Here is a 22,383-nt window from a genome sequence, read left to right on the forward strand (position 1 = left end):
GGCCGTATTTCAATAAAACTGTCACTCAAAATAATTGTTTATTTCCATATCTGCAAATATTACCTCAAAAAACGTCCAATAATAAGAGGGGAGTTATCTGTAGTCTCTATGATCACATTGTCTTACAGTACAATAAAAAGTTGTATGAAATGAAGACTGGACATTTAGCAGCAGGTACAAAATAAACAAATATTTCAACTCCCACATAACATAAACAAGGTGTGAGTGCTTCTGTAATGACCTTAACCAATTCAACAACATTACACTACATGCATCTGGGCAGTAAATGTAAAAATTCTAATTGGTAACTAACTCTTAATAGCAAACTGGTCATGTGTACCGAACTTCTCTCTACTCCCATAGGAGAGAAATAAGTACAGCCCTTCTACTGTGAAAGGTCAAGGTTTCCACCATCTACAACTTTTCAATCCTCAACAAAACAAGGCAGAGCTCCATGTGTCTTTCAAAGACAGAAGGGAATGTAAACTCAGCCAACCATTTAAAAGAAACCCGTATTTCCATGTAAGCAATAATGTGATTCAGCAGTAGACAGGTTAATACCAGAAGACCGGTTATAACCTATCAAAGTACAGTAGATAAAAGGCTGGGTGACACAGTTTCCACTTAATCCAAACCCTTTATCTAGAAAAAGTGGCGTATAGCCTATTCCTCTCTTTCCTTTACACATGAGTCTAATTTAGTCTTAAACTCTACCTTATATGTATAAAATCATAACTCCCAAACTCAACGTGGCAACCCAGTGGCTTAAAAACAAATAAAACAAAATGATACTCAGAACTCACCATGATACTCAAGTAAAAGTGAATAATACTTATTTTTCAGGTAATCAAATATAAACCAGCAATTAAAATGTGTCTTTCAAAATGTCTATAAATGTGGGTACTCTGTTGAATGTTTATATCATCATAGCAGTTGTCACTTTTTAAAATAAAGCCATATACTGTTTGCACAATCAATTAAGTCCTCTCATATAGGCAACATGAAAAAAGTATTTATATTGGTATATAATATATGTTATTATTACGTTATCATCCAGTCGTTGACTGCTTATAAATAGGAGAAAGGAAGTGTGGTAGTCCATGTCACTGCTCGTTCATTTCACTTGGGATCCTCAATAGTGCCTTTGCTGAGGTCTGTCATTTTGGGGTATTTGACTTTCTTCTGGTCCAGCTCATTCTGAGCCCATAACAGCAGCTTGAGTAGCTTGGCCAGTTTGGGTGTTGACTCCCTGTTCTCATAGTCCAGCACAGCCTGGTTCACCTCACTCCACACCTGAAGAGCATTGAGAAAGGAAAGAAAGGTGTTTAAATTACAGGAATACAATCACACATAGAACACCCCCAAAAAGAGACCCTTTTACTCATGCACATTAAGGCTCTTTCTTTACATTAGTAAAATATGTGTAGTAAGAGCTGACTCTTCGACATCAGATTTGCAACTTATCTGTTTACAGTATCTTTACATTAATATTGGATGTGGTGTGGCCAAAGCCACATTCCTGCTTCATGTGTGTTTGCAGCTATTAGCATACTGTAAATACCATAGTATATAGACAGTCTGTCAGCTTTAATTTGAGCATATTTTCATCCATATTGGGTGAACCGTTTAGAAATTACAGCACTTGTTGTACATAGTCCCCCCCCCCTCATTTTAGGGGAGGAAAAGTATTGGGACAAATTCACTTATATGTGTATTAAAGAAGTAAACAGTTTAGTATTTGGTCCCATATTCATAGTACACAATGACTACATCAAGCTTGTGACTCCACAAATTTGTTGGATGCATTTGCTGTTTGTTTTGGTTGTGTTTCATATTATTTTGTGCCCAATAGAAATTCATGGTAAATAATGAATTGTGCATTTTGGAGTCACCTTTATTGTAAATAAGAATAGAATGTTTCGAAACACTTCAAATTGCACAATACATTATTATTTACCATTCATTACTACTGGGCACAAAACAAACAGCAAATGGATCCACCAAATTTCAGTCACAAGCTTGATGTAGTCATTGCGTGCTATGATTTTTTTTACTACTTTAATACACATAAGTGAATTTTTCCCAATACTTTTCCTCCCCTAAAATGGGGGAACTATGTACAACAAGGCTGTCATTTCTAAACGGTTCACCCGATATGGATGAAAATACACTCAAAATAAAGTTGATAGTCTGCACTTTAATCTCATAGTCATTGTTTGATTTTTGGAGTAGAGCCAACGCGGAGTGCCCGGATACAGCCCTTAGCCGTGGTATATTGGTCATATACCATGCCCCTTATTGCTTAATTATAGCCTCTTTACACAACACTAGCTTGACGCAACGTGCACGACACAATGCGGAGTGCCCGGATACAGCCCTTAGCCGTGGTATATTGGTCATATACCACAAACCCCTGAGGTGCCTTATTGCTATTATAAACTCGTAATTAGAAATATTTTGTCATACCAGTGGTATATGGTCTCATATACCACAGCTGTCGGACAATCAGAATTCAGGGCTCGAACCACCCAGTTTATAATAGCCTAATAAACAATTATACAGATGATAGGCCACACACATAGACACACCTTCTGTCGCTGCATCATGTTAAGCAGGTCTCCAAAGGGCGACTCTTCTGGGTTGTCGAAGGCAAGAAGAGCCAGCGTCCTCTCCATCTCTGTCAGGCACTCACGGCTCTCCTCCCCCTGCTCTGCCAGCTGTGTCTGGGCAAACTCCAATGCAGACTCTGTCTCCTGCAGCCTGATTAACTCAATCAAGTGCTGTTGCTACAAAGAGGAAAAGGGGAAGGAGAGAAGAAATGGAGAGGGGCTTTTTATGTTGACTGAGAACACATTGTCATTTACAGCAATGACCTGGGGAATAGTTACTGTGGAGAGGAGGGGGGATGAATGAGCCAATTGGAAGCTGGGGATGATTAGGTGGTATGAGGGTCAGATTGGCAATTTAGCCAGGACACTTGGTGTTAACACCCATACTCTTACAATAAGTGCCATGGAATCTTTAGTGACCACAGAGAGTCAGGACACCCGTTTAACGTCCCATGTGAAAGACGGCACCCTACACAGGGTAATGTCCCCAATCACTGCCCTAGGGCATTGGGATATTTTTTTAGACCAGAGGAAAGAGTGCCTCCTACTGGCCCTCCAACACCACTTCCAGCAGCATCTGGTCTCCCATCCAGGGACTGACCAGGACCAACCCTGCTTAGCTTCAGAAGCAAGCCAGCAGTTGGATGCAGGGTGGTATGCCGCTGGCAAAGGAATGAAATATACGTTTTATCAAGTGTTTTGGTGTGGGCAATGAACATCCACAATAGATGTTGTTGTCTTGGACAAGCTCTGATCCTAAATCAGTACCCTGGCATCCTTACCTGCAGGTGAAAGTACAGGTAGCGCTTGGTGTCAAGCAGCTCTGGGTGTAAGCTGTTGATGAGTGCGATGGCCTCCTGTATCTGTCCCTTCAGGATCAGCTCTCTAATCTTTATCCTCTCATCTAGAGAGTCCAGGTCCACACTGGGCTCGATCCCAGACTCCATCCGAAACTTCTCGGCTGCCTCTTTAAACCCCTCTGCACAAACACAGACAAGAGTGAGACCATCAAAATCACCAGAAAAATCAACTGGATAGATCAAGGTAAAATGTGGGATTCTGCTTCTGTAAGTAGAGACAAGCTGAAGATTCAGAAAGGTTAACTGGGATAGAGAGCGGCTCAGATTGGAGGTTGTTTTAGCAGCAACTGACACAAAAGTGTGAATCGTGGAATACCTGTCACAAGGTAATTCATAATGAGCCGGTTCATGTCCGCCCTCTGTATGTGTACATTGTTCAGTTTGTCCATCCATTCATCTTTAGTAATATCTTCTGACTTTTCCGCGTAATTCATCATTGACATTGGGATCCTGCAAAGTTTAAATAAAAAAATATGTTAGCTAGCAAGTAGTACACCGACATGTCGAGAGTGACTGTGGTCGAGGCTGAGGTAAATTTGGTTTTATATTCACACATTCGCTAAAAGCCATTTACAAATGTAAAAATCAATAACTAATTAACCATGTCACAGAATCATCAAACTAGATATGATTTATTCTATAAATGTCTAGCATACATTTACAACCTTTGTTTTGAGTAGAAATTCCAGTTGACTTAATAGAAATACATAAAATCTATCATATTCCATTTTAAACTGTATAAATCAATAACTAATTCACAGTTTGTCACAAAAACATGAAACTATGTATGATTTATTCCATAAATGTATACTTTACAACTTTTGTTTTAGGGAAAAATTCAAGTTTTGATTTGATAGAGGGCATGTAGTCTGTCTAGAGGGCGTGTGGTCAAAGTTCTAACGAGTCTGTTATACATTTACATTTAAGTCATTTAGCAGACGCTCTTATCCAGAGCGACTTACAAATTGGCCATACATGCAGCAACTCAACACAATGGATTGATTGACAGTAGAAGACTAGCATAGGATCACAATCAAGCCAATGAGTCAAAGCCTACATTCAGAATTCCTATCAAACATAAATGGTGTGCAGAGAAACTAAACAATACACACGGCAACAAAGTCATTGAAACAACCAACTGTGTTTAGAACTACAATTAGGCCTTAGCATTGCATCATTGCAGTGCATGAATTGAAACACAAAATGGAACTTGGGTGCTCAGGGGGGGAGGGACAAAAAGTACAGCATGTAATAGAGGGTGGATGCCATGGCTACCGAGGAGGGTTGACTGTATGTATACCCTATTAGAAGGGGCCTGACATAAAATTCGGCATCTTCAGTCATATCAAATTAAATTACAGGAAAAAACTACAGATTGAAGGGGTCAGGTCTGGCTAACAAAGAAGACAGGTGGATGGATCAAGACAACCAAGAGGATCAACATGGAAACATGGAAAAGCACATTTGTTGTCCATTACAATAACATCAAATTGATCAGAAATACAGTGTAGACATTGGTAATGTTGAAAATGACTATTGTAGCTGGAAACAGCAGATTTTTTATGGACCATTATCAGCAACCATCACTCCTGTGTTCCAATGGCACATTGTGTTAGCTAATTTTAAAAGGCTAATTGATCATTAGAAAACCCTTTTGTAATTATGTTAGCACAGCTGAAAACTGTTGTTCTGATTAAAGAAGCAATAAAACTGGCCATCTTTAGACTAGTGAGTGTCTGGAGCATCAACATTTGTGGGTTCGATTACAGGCTCAAAATGTCCAGAAACAAAGTACTTTCTTCTGAAACTCGTCAGTCTATTCTTGTTCTGAGAAATTAAGGCTATTCCATGTGTGAAATTGCCAAGAAACTGAAGATCTCGTGCAACGCGGTGTACTTCTCCCTTCACAGAACAGCGCAAACTGGCTCTAACCCGAATAGAAAGAGGAGCGGGAGGCCCAGGTGCACGACTGAACAAGTACATTTGATTGTCTAGTTTGAGAAACAGACGCCTCACAAGTCCTCAACTGGCAGCTTCATTAATTAGTACCCGCAAAACACCAGTCTCAACGACAACAGTGAAGAGGCGACTCCGAGATGCTGGCCTTCTAGGCAGCGAGTGGTGTTGCAAAGAAAAAAGCCATATCTCACTAGCCAAGATTAAGATGGGTAAAAGAACACAGACACTGGACAGAGAGAGATGGCTTTTTCTTTGCAACTCTGCCTAGCATCCCGGAGTCACCTCTTCACTGTTGACGTTGAGACTGGTGTTATGCGGGTACTATTTAATGAAGCTGCCAGTTGAGTGACCCCAAACTTTTGAACATTAGTGTATGTTATGGTTCACTCTTAGTTTTCCTTATCTCCATTGTGGAACGTCCATGTTGATCATCTTGGTTCTCTTGATCCATTCACCTGTCTTCTTTGTTAGTAAGGCCTGACCCCTTCATCCTGTAGTTTTTTCCTGTAATCTAATTTAATATGACTGAAGATGCAGAATTTCTAATAGGGTATAACAGACTCGTTAGAACTTTGACCACATGCCCTCTAGACGTACTACATGCCCTCTATCAAATCAAAACTGGAATTTTTACTCAAAACAAAGTTTTTTTTTAAGTATGCTAAACATTTATAGAATAAATCATATATAGTTTGATGTTTCTGTGACAAATGGTGAATTAGTTATTGAGTTATACAGTTTTAAATATAATTGTATAAATTGTATGTATTTATATCAAATGAAAACTGTAATTTCTCCTCAAAACAAAGGTTGTAAAAGTATGCTAGACATTTATAGAAAATATCATACTTTGCTTGATGATTCTGTCATAATCAGTGAACACGTTATTGATTTATATAGCTTTGAATGGCATTTTATAGATGTTAATGTATTTCTGTCAAATCAGAACTGGAATGTTTATTCAAATCAAAGGTTGTAATAGTATACTATACATTTATAGAATAAATCATACCTAGTTTGATGTTTCTGTGACAAACGGTGAATTAGTTATTGATTTGTACATGTGTAAATGACTTAGGATGAATGTTCGAATGTGTGAATATAAAACCAACTTTACCTCGGTGTGGTCGAGTGGTGTTTGAAGAACAAAACAACGTTAGTTATGTAGCTAACTAAATCCTTTAAATTCGAAAGGTTAGCTGGCTATTAACAATGATATCATATCTACCATCTATGCGAGGAACAGAGCGAATATTCATTCTGGTCTCACACACCAAACCATTTAGTCTGAAATTAGCTCGCTAACTATCGTTATTTGTTGTGTTGATACTAGCTAGATGGCTAGCTAACGTTAGGTTGTTGGTGCATCACCCACCAACATGTAATTGTAACATGAGTGAAGAGTACAATACGATACATAATAATATATATTATCGCTATCAAATATAGTAAGTAGTCAGCTTTATTGTTCAATTAAATATACCTGTAACAATCGGCTACGGATGTGTAGTTGCTTCAAGCTCTCTCGCGTGAATCACGACAACCGAACTGATTTGGGGAAACAAAACTACGATTGGCCAGTGGAATGATGTCATGGTTACCAAGGAACAGTAGCAGTGATGGGGTCTGTTCAGAAGGGTTCAACGTTGCAAAAACTTTCAGATAGAAATGTATTTTGTGGAACAGATATTTTATGTCTTGTAGAATTGGGCTGCAAGGTTCTAAACGTTCACCTCATTGTATATACATTGGTGTAACTCGAAAGTCTGTTCTGTGGAATTAACGCAATGTGAAAAAGTAAAGCAAAGACAGGTATTACTGCTTAGCGTACCCTGACGAAAACTTATTGCAGTCAGATGTATATAACTGCAGATAGAGTGCAGTATATCTGCCGTTATTCTGCAATTACTGCATCCAAAATACCACAGTCGACTACAGTTGCTGCACTTTTTTTTTTGCAAGGGTAGGCATACTTGGGTTTTCTCTGAGGGGGTATCTGGTTGAGAATCACCTAGGCCTACTTTACTGTATTACATCTCTTCAAAAGTCCTTCAAATGCAAATGACTTCATCACGTTGTAGCTATGTTAATTTATTTTTAGTAAACATTAGTTTATAATGCAGTAATAAGGCTGAGGGGCATCCCAATCAATGATCGTGCGGCGCGCAGGTCGATTGGAAGGTGTTCGGGGGCGGGGCCAGTATACTGCTGCAGCTGTCCATGGTTGGGTTTGGTGAGTACGCGCGGTTCTCTGGGATGAAACCATAATCAGACACTGTTATTATATCTCTTTGGATCATTTCCCTATACAGCGCATCAAAGCCGACTTCAAGAGGTAAGCATTGATGTGGATTGTTTATTTTTTAAACCTATTCTCCCATTGCCCTTGAAAATTACTGCTGATTTGAGCGAGTCCTGTCTTGCAGTTTAGAGAAGGCCAGCAACAAACCAACATGGATGCTGCGCAGTGCTGATGCAGCTACATAGATTCATCGCTCCAAGCATCGCATTTAGGCTACAGATTCAAAAAAGAATCCTGAATATATCATAATATTCTAGTTGTCCTTATTGCAAACGGACATTCCATGAATGATGATCATGTATTCCATTTATTTGAACAGCGTTATAGTGTACGGATTTTAACAGCCTCAGAGCTTACGGGTTTTACATTTGTCGTTTTTTGTGACAATTTGTTTGGTCAGTCATTTGTGTCATGGCCTAAAAATTGTAATATTTTGTCTGGAGGTTGAAGAAAGGGTATTTTACGGCTAGTGCGCCATCTCAATAAATCTAGCCTATCTATGGTCAGCTGCTTCCTTGGAAGTCAATAACGATTCTCCTCCCCAGGACCCCCTCACATAAAGTCTCACCATTTACACTAATTACTTGAGATGTAGGATCCAATTAAGTACATTATTTGAGTTTACGTCTTTTTTTATTCATGGACAGGCCTATGATGGAAAATGCTCAAAATTAAGCATTTTGGCCTTACCATCACTGCAGAAGGTCCTTGACGTTTTCTGAATGGTGTAGGCCCTTGGGGTTCTCTGAATGCTGTATGCCCTTGTGTAGTCTGAAGCTGTAGCATCTTGATGTTTGTGATTTGTCGTTAACTTCTTACAGATTTCCTATCAACAATCCAAACATTTGACAGTGAGAGAGTTGACAGAGTTGCTACTTTGAAAAGAGACCTCTGAAGGGTACACATTGCAATTAATATCAGTGATTTGTGTGAGACCTCAGTTCTCAATTAGACACTGAGTGACTGAGAATGACAACACTCATATCTCATGTAAGTGAATTTGTTATTGATTTAGTAATAGCTACAGGATCCTGGCATTTGTAGGCCTATTCTAAGTAGAAACCCAATAGATATACAGTAAGAATATGTGACTAGGTTGTCTGATCTGTTGTCGAAAGGAAGAGGGCATCTAGGTTGACAGCGAGATTATTTACTCTACTCTTTCCTCTTACAGGGTAGGAACCCTGCTGAGAGTACACCATTTTGGAGTGGCGGTAGGGATATAAGGTGTGCAATAGATTCCTGGAGTGTGGGAGTATTTAGTGATTTTGGGGCAGAACCACATATTTGTGAGAATGAATGAAAAATACACTGCTTCAGTCAACACACAGGGTGCTATAGGCTGAAAAATAGTGTAATGATGACTCATTGGTAAATAAACATGTGCAATCCTTCCTTTCTTCTGTGTTCATATTGTGAAGGACGCGAGGCATCATGGCAGCACAAGAACAGGCGAGGCAGCGCTCACTCTCCACCTCTGGTGAATCACTCTACATTGTGCTTGGCATTGACAAGCTAGCCACTCCCGACGATATCAAGAAATCCTACAGGTCAGTCAGAGAGGCGCAGCCACTTACTGTAGCAGTTATACTAATACTCATCAATAAAAATATAGCCACATTATTTTCTAGAGTTGTGCCACATATAAATATAGTCTTATGTTTTGTTAATTGGTACTATCTGATTCTCACTCTTATGTGTTCTTAGAAAACTTGCATTGAAATTCCACCCTGATAAGAACCCAGATAACCCGGAAGCTTCTGACAAGTTTAAGGAGATCAACAATGCCCATGCCATTCTGAACGACCCCACCAAGCGGAACATCTATGACAAGTACGGCTCCCTGGGACTGTACGTGGCTGAGCAGTTTGGCGAGGAGAACGTGAACACCTACTTTGTCCTGTCCAGCTGGTGGGCTAAGGTGAGACTGCGAGGTGCTATAGGGAGGTGGGGGGGTCGACATGTAGAATTGACTTTGTGTTAAAGATTAAATGGCATACTTTATAACACAAACCCTGTAAAAACAAAACAAAGCCTCTCTAACACTGTTTTCCTTGATTGTTATTGTTTTATCTTCTTGCCACACTCTCTTGATCACTCTTACACCTCTCTCACACACACACACACACTGCCTTGTTTTCTCTCTGCAGGCCTTGTTTGTGTTCTGTGGCCTGGCCACTGGCTGCTACTTCTGTTGTTGCCTGTGTTGCTGCTGTAACTGCTGCTGTGGGAAGTGTAAACCACGGCCTCCAGAGGGCCAGGAGCCTGACTTCTATGTGTCCCCTGAGGACCTGGAGGCCCAGATGCAGTCTGATGAGAGAGGTGAGATCGACTGCTTATTGTGTAAGAAACATGTTTCTGCATGAACACACATCATTTCATCACTGACCATTGACTTGTTTCAATTGCATGGTAATTTACTATGGAGTGCCATCATTACTGACCATGTATATCTTACTGTGTGTGTGTGTGTGTCGCTCTCTCTCTCTCTCTGACAGAGGCTGGTGGTGAAGCAATCTTGGTGCAGCCATCAGCGACAGAGACCACCCAGTTGACGTCAGATGGTCACCATTCTACCTATCAGACCGACATGGGCTTCAACTAAACCCCACCCCTGTCCTGGCCTGTGGCCTTGCCTGCTAGCCTGCTCCACCTTAAAAGGATGAACGAGAAGGGCAATCTGTTTAAACTTCACTAAGAGAGCCAAGTCCTGGAGAGGAGATGGAGGAGTGAGTGTGGCCCACATACAGAACTCTTTAAGATACACCTCCCCTTTCCACCCGCTCCAGAGTGGTCCGCTCCCGCCTCAATGTAGGAAGAAAGAGAAAGAAAACATTTGCTTCCCTTCCGTTTGTTCTTTCATATACTTTGGCCTTTGACCTCACAAACCTCCAACCCCACAGTCCCCTATCCATATTTCATGTCATTGTGTAGCATGCACTGTTTTGAGATAAATAAATAATTGCTTTCATTTTTTTTTATTCATACTGTTGGTGCACACATGTGAGTGTGATTCATTTGGGGCACAGTTTACTTTATGTTTTTGCTCACTGATAAGAGAGGTTCGGTTCGGCTCAGAGAGGTTGTGGATAGTGAGGTGTTTCTGTTCATTGTCTTTGCTGCATGATGTCATCATTAAACATTCAAAATAGAGCTAGACAATTCTCAGTTTAAAATTGCCATCAGCTGATGCCAGTTATAAACACATAGCTCCTTTTCTTTAGGCACTTAAACCCATAGATTTAGACTCCTGTTTACCTGTGTTTGTGCCCTTTCCATTGCATTGTGGTTATACTGTGCTGAGATCTGTGCATGTAGAGGGGTGGAAAGGGAGGGCAGGGCACACAAGCTGCATTTTATGACAGCAATATCATGAAATACTGATGATGACATTGCTTTCTTAACATTTAGTGGGTCTTGAATTTAACTGGCTTGGTTTGGTCTGTTCTTGTGTGAAGGAAGCATCGCTTTGTCCTGCCCCTAAAATCTGAATTGAATGCTTGTAATCTTGCCCCTGACTTCCCTGCATCGAAGAACTGACTAACACCAGAAGATAAATATCACACATAGGTTTGTTAACATATGTAGTCATGTATATTTGGTTTAGTTTTACTTGCCACTGTGCCACCCACAGTCCCGTTGGATTGTTGGGATGTGACCCAGACATCTCTGAGCAACACTTCTCTGCACATTTGAGTGGTTGTTCTCAATATCCAGTTATTTGATGTTTTACCTGTGCTTAATTTTCTTGTGGTTCTGAGTGTTACCCCACACTGTCTAACCCAAGGACCATGACCTGATCCAATTAGAGGGGGACATGTTTTCATTCCAAGCACTGTTCATGTATGTTTAGATGTGATCAAAAAGACTACTGTATGGGTGTAGGGAAAAGTTGGGAGCATTTGAAGAATATTATCATCTTGTTTTTTATCATTCTGTTGAAGGGAATTCAGAAGTGTTGTAATTGTTCAATGCTTTGTTAATTTCTTTTTACCATCATTGAATTTTGAGTGTCGATATTGGTACTTTCTTAGGTCATAAGTAATTTCATCAGTGGGCTAGCACTACCACAGGCAGCTCTTATCCTATAACCAGAATAGATTTATGTTTTTAATATAAATATATACAACTAAATATATGTAAAGTGTAACTAATGCATAACCTGCCATTATCTTCATTTGTTTGTTTCATTAATGCCAATTATGTTTCAATGGTTTACAATGGATGTCTGAGCTCCTCTCATCTGCCCTCTGCTTTTGATGGTATGGTTGTTTGACATGTGTGATCCTTTTACAGTGTTTGCTGTGCCCTCCTCAGAAACCGCCCAATAGATATTACCTACCTGTTATCGCTTCTTCATTGAGATGTTGGAAAATGCTAATTGTTAAATGAGTTGAATGCAATGTGAGTTCAAAAAACTACTGGACCAATGATCAGGAAATGGTTCCATAAAAATGTATCGATACAGATGACATAGTATATAGTATAATGATATAGTAATTTTATGAACTTTATTTTAAGTTAACTTATTTTGTCATGTTTTGATGATGAACGGCTATAGTTATAAATGGTATGTTTTATTTTGATGTGGCCATTAAATTTTGCAACGCATGGTTTAATGGTTAAGGTCTGTTGTACATACACTTAAATATTACGTATAAATCTGGACCTTTATGTTGTAGCATGGTAATGTGTGTGTGAAAGAAAACAAAGTGGGTCATTGATCTGCTGTTGTTAAATAAATGTTCCTGAACATTTACTGTTGTTTTCTTTATCATTTCACGTCTCATGCTTCTACAGTAATGCTACAAATATATGATTCTCGTAGGCCTACCGGGAACTTCAAATAAGCCAACACTAGAATATGAAAGGCGGCTTGGTGCATTAATATTGCCAGTAGATGGAGACAAGAGTCCGTGCTGTGAATCCTCTGTTTCGCGCCCTCGCTCATTTTACCACCTGATGGATATTTTCCCAAAGATCCAGCAATCTGCACAGGTGCCCAAATGGAGTTTCCCGCATTAGCAGCAACGTTCTTACAACATTCATTGGGAAAGTAGCTTATACTGTTAAATAGCATCGATTATCAATGTGGCGCATCTTCTGTATACAAATACCTATTGTTTACCTAACCGGAGCTCATTCCCCATTATCACACACACTCTCACGTGCGGAAGAGTAACTCATTCTTATAATAATAGGTTGCTTTTTGCTCTTGAATAAACAACATTACATTTCCAATAAGACTACATTATATTGTTTTCTTCGCTTTTCTGTAAATGGCTTAGGCATGTAAACCATTGCTTGAGGCTGAATTTGAGCATAGAGAAGCATTTGAGAGATCTAGTATCGACGAGTAGGGATTGGACTCCATTTAGCAAGAGCAACGTTAGCTTGAACACGGAAAATACGTACCAGGTGAAACTGAGTTTTTCATAAGTCTGCTGATCATGAATAGGCAAGGTAAGTCGGTTGCATTTAATTTACTAAGTCTAGATTGTTCAATTGTTTAATTACCAACTGACATCCTACTCCGAATCACGCGGGTAGATACAATACGTTATATTAGACTACCTAGCCTCTACTGCTATGCGTGATTGGCCACACGCAATGTTATTGTTAGATCTACAGGTAGCCATATAATGCATTACCATGGACAGCGCACTGGGCGAAAATGAGTACAACGTACTGGGTCAACACAGTGGCTGGCCTACATGATGTAGCTACACATTTGTTCAGGACATTTTCAGCCTGTACTTCTAACGTGTCGTTCATGACTAGACTACATCAAATCAAATGTATTTATATAGCCCTTCGTACATCAGCTGATATCTCAAAGTGCTGTACAGAAACCCAGCCTAAAACCCCAAACAGCAAGCAATGCAGGTGTAGAAGCACCTACATAAATGTATTATTTACTTCATGAAGATTAACTGTATGTTTGAATGGCCAGTAGCTACTGTAATTAATGTCAACAACTGATCGAAAATGTATGCCCAAGCATCTATGGTTTGCATTTCAGACCGTAACATCTATACTCCTTTAAAAGGTTGCAGTGGGGAGAATGTTTCACCAAGGAACATTTCCATTGGAATATCAAGAAATGGTCTGACTAACGGTCTATCAGAGGAGGATGAGGATGATTTAAAGATGGAGCTAGCAAAGGTACTATTCCCTCTGTGTCTGTCCAGCGTTGCCATTTTGTCCCATTCCTCATGTTGTCAAACATTGTCATACTCATGTTTGATCAATGTGTCTCTTAGGATAATACTTTGTAAAGATTTCATTTAGCATCATACCCAAATGAATGGAAAAAGACAAGTCATAGAATAATTTCCAATCCAATTATTATTATTATTATTATTATTCCTTGAAGGTAAACTTTTCTGTCATTTTGTTCTGCTCAGACAGAGGATGAGATGCAGACATTGCGGCAGGTGCTGTTGGCCAAAGAGAAATATGCGGTGGACATCAAGAGGCAGCTGGGTATGGGCCCCTTCAGTGAGATTAAACACAACATGTCCAAAGGCTGGCATGAAGTCCAGACCTCCAACATGTAAGTACTTCCTGTGAGATGCCATCATGATATCACGCTGCTTCAACCACCTATACACCATCACCACCACCAGAAAAATGTCTTAAAATAACCTGAGGTATTAGAAAGAGCTTCACAATAATACATCAGATATAGCATCAGAATAGTATCAGAATTGAAGGCATTCCAAAACTGTAAATAGATTTCAAACTAATGAAGAGCCAAATGAACCAGGGAGGTTTTGACTCGGACCTAATGTGAGTAAAAGTTGGGCAAAGGTCAAACAACAACCATGCCTGCCAAAGAAGCTATTGTAGCTATTATTATTTCTGGCAGAATGTTGTGGAAACGCATGCAACGTCAGCACCCTGTTTTAGCCTGGCGTCATAGTTTCTGGGTACTCCTGAAAGGCACACTCATGTTTGGTACTTAGTGTTCTCCAAGATGGGGTTTTCCAAACGTGTTGTTGTTCTCACATGTCAACTAACAAGTAATATGTGGGGACAGCTGATGGGATTTTGAGGTCAACTAGGATCAGATGCCTGTTAATAGCCTGTCTTAACACTGGCAGTAGCATTAACACAACAGGCTATGGCTGGCCTGGCCAGGGAGGAAGCACTTCAGTTGGTGAAAACAGAGGGGGTGGGAGTATCTTGCTATATGCACTAGGACGGGGATGAAGATGATGTACGAAAAATGTATGCACTCACTACTGTAAGTCATTCCGGATAAGGGCGTCTGCTAAATAACTCAAACGTAAATGTCCATCCGTGCTCACTCCATTTGTCCTGCTGCTGCTGTTGCTGCACGGAGCTCGTTACTGTGACGTTGTCTCAGAGATGTTACTTTTTGTTGTTCAAATTCTAAATCTACTTTAAGGAATGGGAGGAGACACAAAAGTGGAACGTGAGGATGTGGTCGATATACAAATATGAATAGAATACCACTTATTGGGTAATTGAACACAGTACCTCCGTGACATAGAGATTGTGAATTGCCCTTTTCAACAATAAAAAAACTCATGGCACTTCATATAGTCAACACTCTCTCCCTCTCTGTGTCTCTAGGTATAAGATGACCCATGACACTATTTCTCATGCAGGACAGATCAGCACTGCTGCCATGTCCACAATGGGTGTGGCCATCACAAGGAGACTGGGAGAAATGAGGTACCCTCAGCCTTCCCTTTACCCTTTTATTATCCTCCCATCCATCCTCCCATTCTTTCCATCTTCCTTTACCACCTCTAAAATGAATCTGTCCACTATTGAGGCCACCTTTCATATTCGTCATCTCTTTTCTTAATCTGTTAAATTATCCATCCATCTTTTTAATCCAGCTAAATACTGTATATTCAGCTATTTTCATGCAGTTCATCTTCACAGGACACATTTGTTGAGGACAAAGGTTTCTTCATGCGGACTTGTTTATTAATGCCAGGGAGAAAACAACAGCCTTAATCCAATCAGATCAGCCTGTCTTAGTTGGCATCAATATCTGTTTATCTACTGTACTGTTCCTACAAAGCCTTTAAATGGAGCCCGTGTAAAGGGTAGCTACCGATGTGATACATTTTTGCTTTCCATTAATGGCAAGAACACACAAACCCACAGAGACACACACACACACACGCACACACACACACATACACTGCACTGCCAATTTACACCTCCATGTGGCCTCTTTTACTGTATCTGACCCATCTCTCCATCCCCATCTCTTTCCTGTGACGCTGCACACTTACCGGATAGAGCACTGCCTTTGCCAAGCCCACCTCGGTAAGGATAGTAGGAGTGCCTTGGCCTCCAGCCTACTGCACCAGATTGTCTCACCTCTGAAGCTTTGTGATGATAAAACATCTTGATTTCAATGTGATGTATTCTCAGACTGTTGCATTAGCTTTAGCCTCGGGGTCCAGGCTCCTCGGCCCTGCAATACTATATTACCTTAGACCTGAGTGATCTACATAAACTAACTAACTAGTTAACTATAACTAACTACTGGGTGAAGTGTTGCATTCGTTTAGACCTGAGTGAACTGCTGATAGATGCATGTTAATGTTGCTGACCTTTCACCCTTCACCTAATTAAGCTGCTACTGATATTATCTATTGTTCTTGCTCACATGCTGTACTATTGTAGGCCTGCCCTACTACATGCTGTACTGCTGTAGACCTGCCCTACTACATGCTGTAGACCTGCCCTACTACATGCTATACTGCTGTAGACCTTCCCCACTACATGCTGTACTGCTGTAGACCTTCCCCACTACATGCTGTACTGCTGTAGACCTTCCCCACTACATGCTGTACTGCTGTAGACCTGACCTACTACATGCTGTAGACCTTCCCCACTACATGCTGTACTGCTGTAGACCTGACCTACTACATGCTGTAGACCTTCCCCACTACATGCTGTACTGCTGTAGACCTGCCCTACTACATGCTATACTGCTGTAGACCTTCCCCACTACATGCTGTACTGCTGTAGACCTGCCCTACTACATGCTGTACTGCTGTAGACCTGACCTACTACATGCTGTAGACCTTCCCCACTACATGCTGTACTGCTGTAGACCTGCCCTACTACATGCTATACTGCTGTAGACCTTCCCCACTACATGCTGTACTGCTGTAGACCTGACCTACTACATGCTATACTGCTGTAGGCCTACCCTACTATACGTTGTACTGCTGTAGGCCTGCCATACTACATGCTGTACTGCTGTAGGTCTGCCCCACTACATTCTGTACTGCTGTAGGCCTGCCCTACTACATACTGTACTGCTGTAGACCTGCCCTACTACATGCTGTACTGGTGTAGACCTGCCCTAATACATACTGTACTGCTGTAGGCCTGCCCTACTACATACTGTACTGCTGTAGGCCTACCCTACTACACATTGTACTGCTGTAGACCTGCCCTACTACACGTTGTACTGCTGTAGGCCTGCCCTACTACATACTGAACTGATGTAGACCTGCCCTACTACATACTGTACTGCTGTAGACCTGCCCTACTACATGCTGTACTGGTGTAGACCTGCCCTAATACATACTGTACTGCTGTAGGCCTGCCCTACTACATACTGTACTGCTGTAGGCCTACCCTACTACACATTGTACTGCTGTAGACCTGCCCTACTACACGTTGTACTGCTGTAGACCTGCCCTACTACATGCTGTACTGGTGTAGACCTGCCCTACTACATGCTGTACTGCTGTAGGCCTACCCTACTACACACTGTACTGCTGTAGGCCTACCCTACTACATGCTGTACTGCTGTATACCTGCCCTACTACATGCTGTACTGCTGTATACCTGCCCTACTACATGCTATACTGCTGTAGGCCTGCCCTACTACATGCTGTACTGCTCTTACTCATCTCTCTTTGTCTCTCTTTCTGCTCTCTGAAACACCAGACCCTCCTTGGGCCACTCCATCAGTGTGCCTGCTATGAGTATGAGGTAAGACACTGGGCCCGCCTGTTTCACTCTCTGACATCCCTGATATTCTGCCCTACTACTACTTCCTGCAGTACCTCCATAGGCGGTGAATGACATTTGAATTATATTAACCTCATCCCCAGGCTAATTGCGAACAGCGCTTGGGGAGGAAGACTCTGGTGAACGAGATTATAATTACATTAATGCTGCAAGTAAAAAAAGTTACATTTAGTTTGATTTATCTTTCAGTGAATCGTTTAACCTGAAATGGTTCTCTACCTCAAAGTGATTTAAATTGTTTTAGAGATCATTTATCTTTCTGCCTTAGACATTCCAATACATTCAAGTCCTTTGAAGACATGGTGGGAAGCGTGAAGGTTAGTGTCTGTGTTCTCTCACAATCACAAACAAGCACAAAGATCAGAAAATACTGTATTGTCTCGTCTTTGATATTCAATTCCTCAGCTCTGTATTGTTTCCTGTCTCTCACACAGAACAAGGTGTCCGGGAGTCGAGGGAATGACGGAAATGTCTCTGGGTTTGGCAGAAGCCCATCTCAGAACAGTGGTTCCTTCTAACATAATCCACCTAATTTTCCCTCTTCCATCTATACTCCTTTAATCACTTTCACCTGATGTCATTGTCCACACTACCCCATCAGACATTAAACATTTTGTAGGATGTTGATGAATGAATAAATTACCAAATACAGTTTCTATGGATTCCGTGTGGGCTATGCAGAGATATTTAACTTTTTTTGTTGTTGTTGGAGTGGGGGGGGGGAGAGATTTAAAATGTCATACTGTGAATTGAATGTCATCGAGGTAGAAATGTTTTTCTACAATTTTATAGAATGTAGCTTCAGTTGTGAGATAGGAGTAATGCATTTTGTATAGCTTTGTCAGTGTTGGTTCCAACCGTTCATTCATTAAAAATGTTTAAATAGTATTTCCAATATCCAGCTATTTATATTGTCCTGTTGATTGAAGGAAAATATTACTGTTGGCTTATATCCTGCTACTGCATTCTAAGAACATAACAATCCCAAATGTACAGTGAAGTATTTTTGTACTTTGAGAATTTTTAATTAAAACGTATTATATGTGGTCTGGTCTCACGTGTAATGATTTTGGATAACATAACGGTTAGCCTAACGAAATACATAAACGTGATTATTGCTGTTTCACAGTAACAGTCATTTTTGTCAAAGAAAAAAGTATTCCCTGGCCGGGAATCGAACCCGGGCCGCGGCGGTGAGAGCGCCGAATCCTAACCACTAGACCACCAGGGAAAGTTGAAAAAAATCTTGAACAAGATATTAGATATTATATCTGATTTCAAACATCAATCAATCAACAATAAAAATGTTGATAATGACATCATGGCATATGCTCTGCTAGAGTTATGATTAATTCCTAAATGCGAAATTCCACGCCATAGCTAGGAAAACAAATGAAAACAAATGAATCAGAACATTCACTGGGTTAAAGTTCGCTGACTTATGCTCAGTTCTTCGTGTGTTTTATTGTTTCCACATAATTAACGTGGCAAGGGCATTGCAACCAATGATTGCGATTTCATTGAGTGCTTGCCTTGCCTGGTGCAAACGCTGTATAAAAGGGCCCTGTCCACGCCCATGAGCAGCTCGTCCAGTAGGCGTCATATCCTGCACTGTATAAAGCTACTTGCCTTTCGCTCTTCAGTAGCCTGCCTATTCCTACACTGACGACACCATAAAGACCTTGAGGGTCCTTTCAGAGAATATACCCACAAATGGGCAATAAGAGTCCTTTAGTGTAATTCACTGATCTTTGCCAACCGACCCTCATCCTCAATCCTTTGTTGTTTTGCAGCATCACCAAACAAAAAGGTAAGATTGATTTGATTGCTTTTAGATTAAGGCAAACAATATGGGCCTCTGACTATGCCATCTTCAATGTCAATTGTATAACCTATATTGTCTAATAATGGACAATGTGTTTCCAATCCTATATATTGACCTATTAAAGAAAGAGCTATGGTACTAAATTATATTGTATTTATTGTCCTGGCACTAATCATTACAAATGTACATTTCACATTGTATTTAATAATGTAATAAGTATGTGGTATGTGGATTTTGACTGCTGATGTTTTAGTCTCTTTGCATCTATATTTTATCTGGATGGTCTGTTGTTTATTATGCACCTGCCAGCGTCACTGTCATTTATTGTGCTGCACATGAGGTTATATTGTATTGGTCCCCTGCTGGCATTGTCTTTGCTCCCTAGGATCCTTGGGACCTCCCTACTCTAAACCCTAACCCTTACCTTAACCATAACCTAATCTTAACCCTTACCTTAACCATTTTACATTTCAACTTCAATAGGGTAGGGACACCCCAAGGAACCTGGGATAGCACAGATCCTGTTGGCATGAATCAAATCTAATTTTATTGGTCTGTACATATACATTGTGGATGTAATCACAGGTACAGCGACACGCTTCTGCTTCTATCTTCAACAGTGCACTAATACCTAACAATATACACACATACAAAAAATATCAGAATGAGCAATGTCAGAGTCCGGAATATAAATATATATGTATATACAGTATGGACAGTATATACAGTTTGGACAGTATATGAATATTAAAGGTGTGTACAGCAGTAGTTATAAAGATTGAGCCTTGTCTAGAATACAGTAAAACAGTATGAATATAATATGTAATGCGGATGGACATTCACACATCTAATGTGCCCCACAGCAGTAAACATTTATTTAAACTTTCTTTTTCCACTGTGCGAAGGGAATTGGTTTATCCTTGATGTTGTTTTTGCAACTGCCTATGTAGCACAGATGAGAATTAGGCTGGCAATCCCCAGCCATCTGGACAAGAGCTTCTGTCCTGTTTGGACATGATAGAACTGACTTAGCATCGAACATGTAATCATGAGGTTGCTTCTCAGTAAACTATTTACTTTTGCTTATAGTAATGTAGTTTGGTTGGGGAGTAAAATCACATTTTTGGCATGTTTCATTCCACTGCAGTGTTTGAGATGTCAGTGTGAGTGTTTACCACAGTTGAACTGTTGGCAACCTTTCTCTTAGAAAAAGGTTTTTGATTCCTGTATAGTCCTGCTTACTGCTATATTCTGTTTTTTGAGTGGCTTAGTCAGTACCTTAGAGGTCCTGTAGCGGTTGCCCCAGTGTTGAGGCCAGCCACGCACCTAGCTGGTGCACAGCACTCTGTTACCTGGCTAGGTTCCCGGAAGTTGGGACATTATACCTGCAAACCCGGGCACCGCACTGTCCAGTTATTTTCAGAACATGGTGTTGAAATCAGACTCTCAACTGTTGACCTCTATCACCTCTCTAAGCCAACATTGAGACCTGCCTATAATAGGCTAATGATAGGCTTCTGTTAATGGATGATGCTAGTAATCATGAAATAGGTTGTCAATTTGCACAAAGGCTTTTGCACAGCTTTTTGTCTTTGTTCAGGATGTTGTGTTATGGCACATTCAGTGAGATCTAGTATGCAGCATTCATAGACAATATTATTTGGCTCATCCCAGTATCACTTGCCTCTGCTTGCAAGGTTCCTGTTTCCACACTCGTAATAATCCATTCTTCTCTCTCTCCCTAAGGTTTCCCATCTTCCATCTTTGAGCGTTTTTGAAGGAAAGGTCGAAGAAAATGGCAGCAATTCCATCTACCGGCTCTCTCATCGCCACCCATGATTACTACAGAAGGCGCATAGGATCCACCTCTAGCAACAGCTCTTGTGGCAGTTCTGAGTATGCTGGCGAAGTCATTCCACACCCCCCAGGTACAGATGATCAGAATACTGCAGCGGTGCCTCTGAAATGGCACCATATTCTCTACATAGTGCACTACTTTCGACCAGGGCCCTTGGGGCTCTGGTCAAATGTAGTGCAGTATGTAATGAAAGGGGTGCATTTCAACTCACTCTCTCTGACAAATGCCTTTATTTAGGAACATATCCTCTATCTCTCTGTGCAACTTGATCTGACCAGGTTCCTAATCTTCCTTTTGTATTATTTTTCTTAGGTCTGCAGAGACAGGACTCTGGTCACTGGTGGTCTTCTTTCTTCTTTGCAAACAAACAGAACCAGCCTGGCAGCATGGTTGGATCTGAACAGAAGTGAGTTCACTAACCTAAGAGTCACATAAATGGATCAAATCCATGCATGGTTTAAATGTTGTGCTTGATTTCTCCTTTCTCTGTATGTCTAATTTTGAGTAACCAGTTGTTACTAATTGTAACCATGTACCTCTGTCTAAACAATATTTCCCTCTTGTTGCAGGAGTGGAACATACACGGTGAACAACGGTCAGGTGACTTGTATTGCCAGGGAGATGGTGTTGAAGAGGCAGCTCAGTGAAAGCAGCGACTCTGGGAAGATGGAACATGGGAGCCCACCACCCTCCTAACTCCTTCTCCTCAACACCCAACATCCCACTCCTCACCTCCCCATGGAGATGGAGGCAGCGGAGACTATTTTTTTTACCTTTTAGTGATGGAGGCTGCTTTTCCTCCCTCTTTGTTTATAAATAATATATTCTATATTTTTATAATTAAAGACTAAAAAAGCCAATGTTTTTTCCCCAAATGTCTGTCTGATATCATGCTTTTTGCTGTTAAATAAATCAAAGTATTTAATACA

At 40.7% G+C, this 22,383-nt stretch overlaps 4 protein-coding genes and 1 non-coding gene across 9 annotated transcripts; 3 read left to right on the top strand and 2 right to left on the bottom strand.

Annotated features, from left to right (window-relative positions):
* Positions 1 to 19: 19 nt before the first annotated feature.
* Positions 20 to 7,001, bottom strand: LOC115132355 (glucose-induced degradation protein 8-B homolog). Of its 2 annotated transcripts, none has more exons than XM_029664932.2 (5): positions 6,912 to 7,001; positions 3,786 to 3,919; positions 3,392 to 3,588; positions 2,589 to 2,786; positions 20 to 1,293 (listed from the first exon to the last, which is right to left on the bottom strand). In XM_029664932.2, exons 2-5 carry the CDS (start codon positions 3,910 to 3,912, stop codon positions 1,120 to 1,122), a joined length of 696 nt encoding a protein of 231 aa, XP_029520792.1. In that variant the 5' UTR covers positions 3,913 to 3,919; positions 6,912 to 7,001; the 3' UTR covers positions 20 to 1,119. The 2 variants fall into 2 exon arrangements, with proteins under 2 accessions (XP_029520792.1, XP_029520793.1); XM_029664933.2 differs by lacking the exon at positions 6,912 to 7,001 and adding an exon at positions 6,546 to 6,863.
* A 585-nt stretch (positions 7,002 to 7,586) lies between these two features.
* LOC115132356 (dnaJ homolog subfamily C member 5) lies at positions 7,587 to 12,344 on the top strand. 3 transcript variants are annotated; one of them, XM_029664936.2, is made up of 6 exons: positions 7,587 to 7,763; positions 8,905 to 8,957; positions 9,152 to 9,280; positions 9,438 to 9,651; positions 9,881 to 10,073; positions 10,229 to 10,318. In XM_029664936.2, coding segments are annotated over exons 3-6 (525 nt in total). In that variant the 5' UTR covers positions 7,587 to 7,763; positions 8,905 to 8,957; positions 9,152 to 9,164; the 3' UTR covers positions 10,231 to 10,318. The 3 variants fall into 3 exon arrangements, with proteins under 3 accessions (XP_029520796.1, XP_029520795.1, XP_029520794.1); XM_029664934.2 differs by having other exon boundaries at positions 7,594 to 7,763; positions 9,881 to 10,052; positions 10,229 to 12,344; XM_029664935.2 differs by lacking the exon at positions 8,905 to 8,957 and having other exon boundaries at positions 7,593 to 7,763; positions 9,881 to 10,052; positions 10,229 to 12,344.
* A 98-nt stretch (positions 12,345 to 12,442) lies between these two features.
* LOC115132357 (tumor protein D53 homolog) lies at positions 12,443 to 18,808 on the top strand. Of its 2 annotated transcripts, XM_029664937.2 has the most exons (8): positions 12,443 to 13,193; positions 13,780 to 13,895; positions 14,138 to 14,286; positions 15,333 to 15,434; positions 16,017 to 16,043; positions 17,688 to 17,732; positions 18,040 to 18,088; positions 18,206 to 18,808. In XM_029664937.2, the coding sequence occupies exons 1-8, from the start codon at positions 13,181 to 13,183 to the stop codon at positions 18,287 to 18,289; spliced, it is 585 nt and encodes a 194-aa protein (XP_029520797.1). In that variant the 5' UTR covers positions 12,443 to 13,180; the 3' UTR covers positions 18,290 to 18,808. The 2 variants fall into 2 exon arrangements, with proteins under 2 accessions (XP_029520797.1, XP_029520798.1); XM_029664938.2 differs by lacking the exons at positions 18,040 to 18,088; positions 18,206 to 18,808 and adding an exon at positions 17,855 to 18,032.
* A 122-nt stretch (positions 18,809 to 18,930) lies between these two features.
* Positions 18,931 to 19,002, bottom strand: trnae-cuc (transfer RNA glutamic acid (anticodon CUC)). Its single transcript has one exon. It is a non-coding gene; the product is annotated as a tRNA-Glu (tRNA).
* Positions 19,003 to 19,393: 391 nt separating this feature from the next.
* On the top strand, positions 19,394 to 22,383 carry LOC115132837 (pancreatic progenitor cell differentiation and proliferation factor-like). Its single transcript, XM_029665575.2, has 4 exons — positions 19,394 to 19,581; positions 21,343 to 21,524; positions 21,767 to 21,860; positions 22,024 to 22,383. The coding sequence occupies exons 2-4, from the start codon at positions 21,392 to 21,394 to the stop codon at positions 22,148 to 22,150; spliced, it is 354 nt and encodes a 117-aa protein (XP_029521435.1). The 5' UTR covers positions 19,394 to 19,581; positions 21,343 to 21,391; the 3' UTR covers positions 22,151 to 22,383.

The sequence above is a fragment of the Oncorhynchus nerka genome, linkage group LG7, assembly GCF_034236695.1.
Source record: "Oncorhynchus nerka isolate Pitt River linkage group LG7, Oner_Uvic_2.0, whole genome shotgun sequence".
Taxonomy (NCBI): domain Eukaryota; kingdom Metazoa; phylum Chordata; class Actinopteri; order Salmoniformes; family Salmonidae; genus Oncorhynchus; species Oncorhynchus nerka.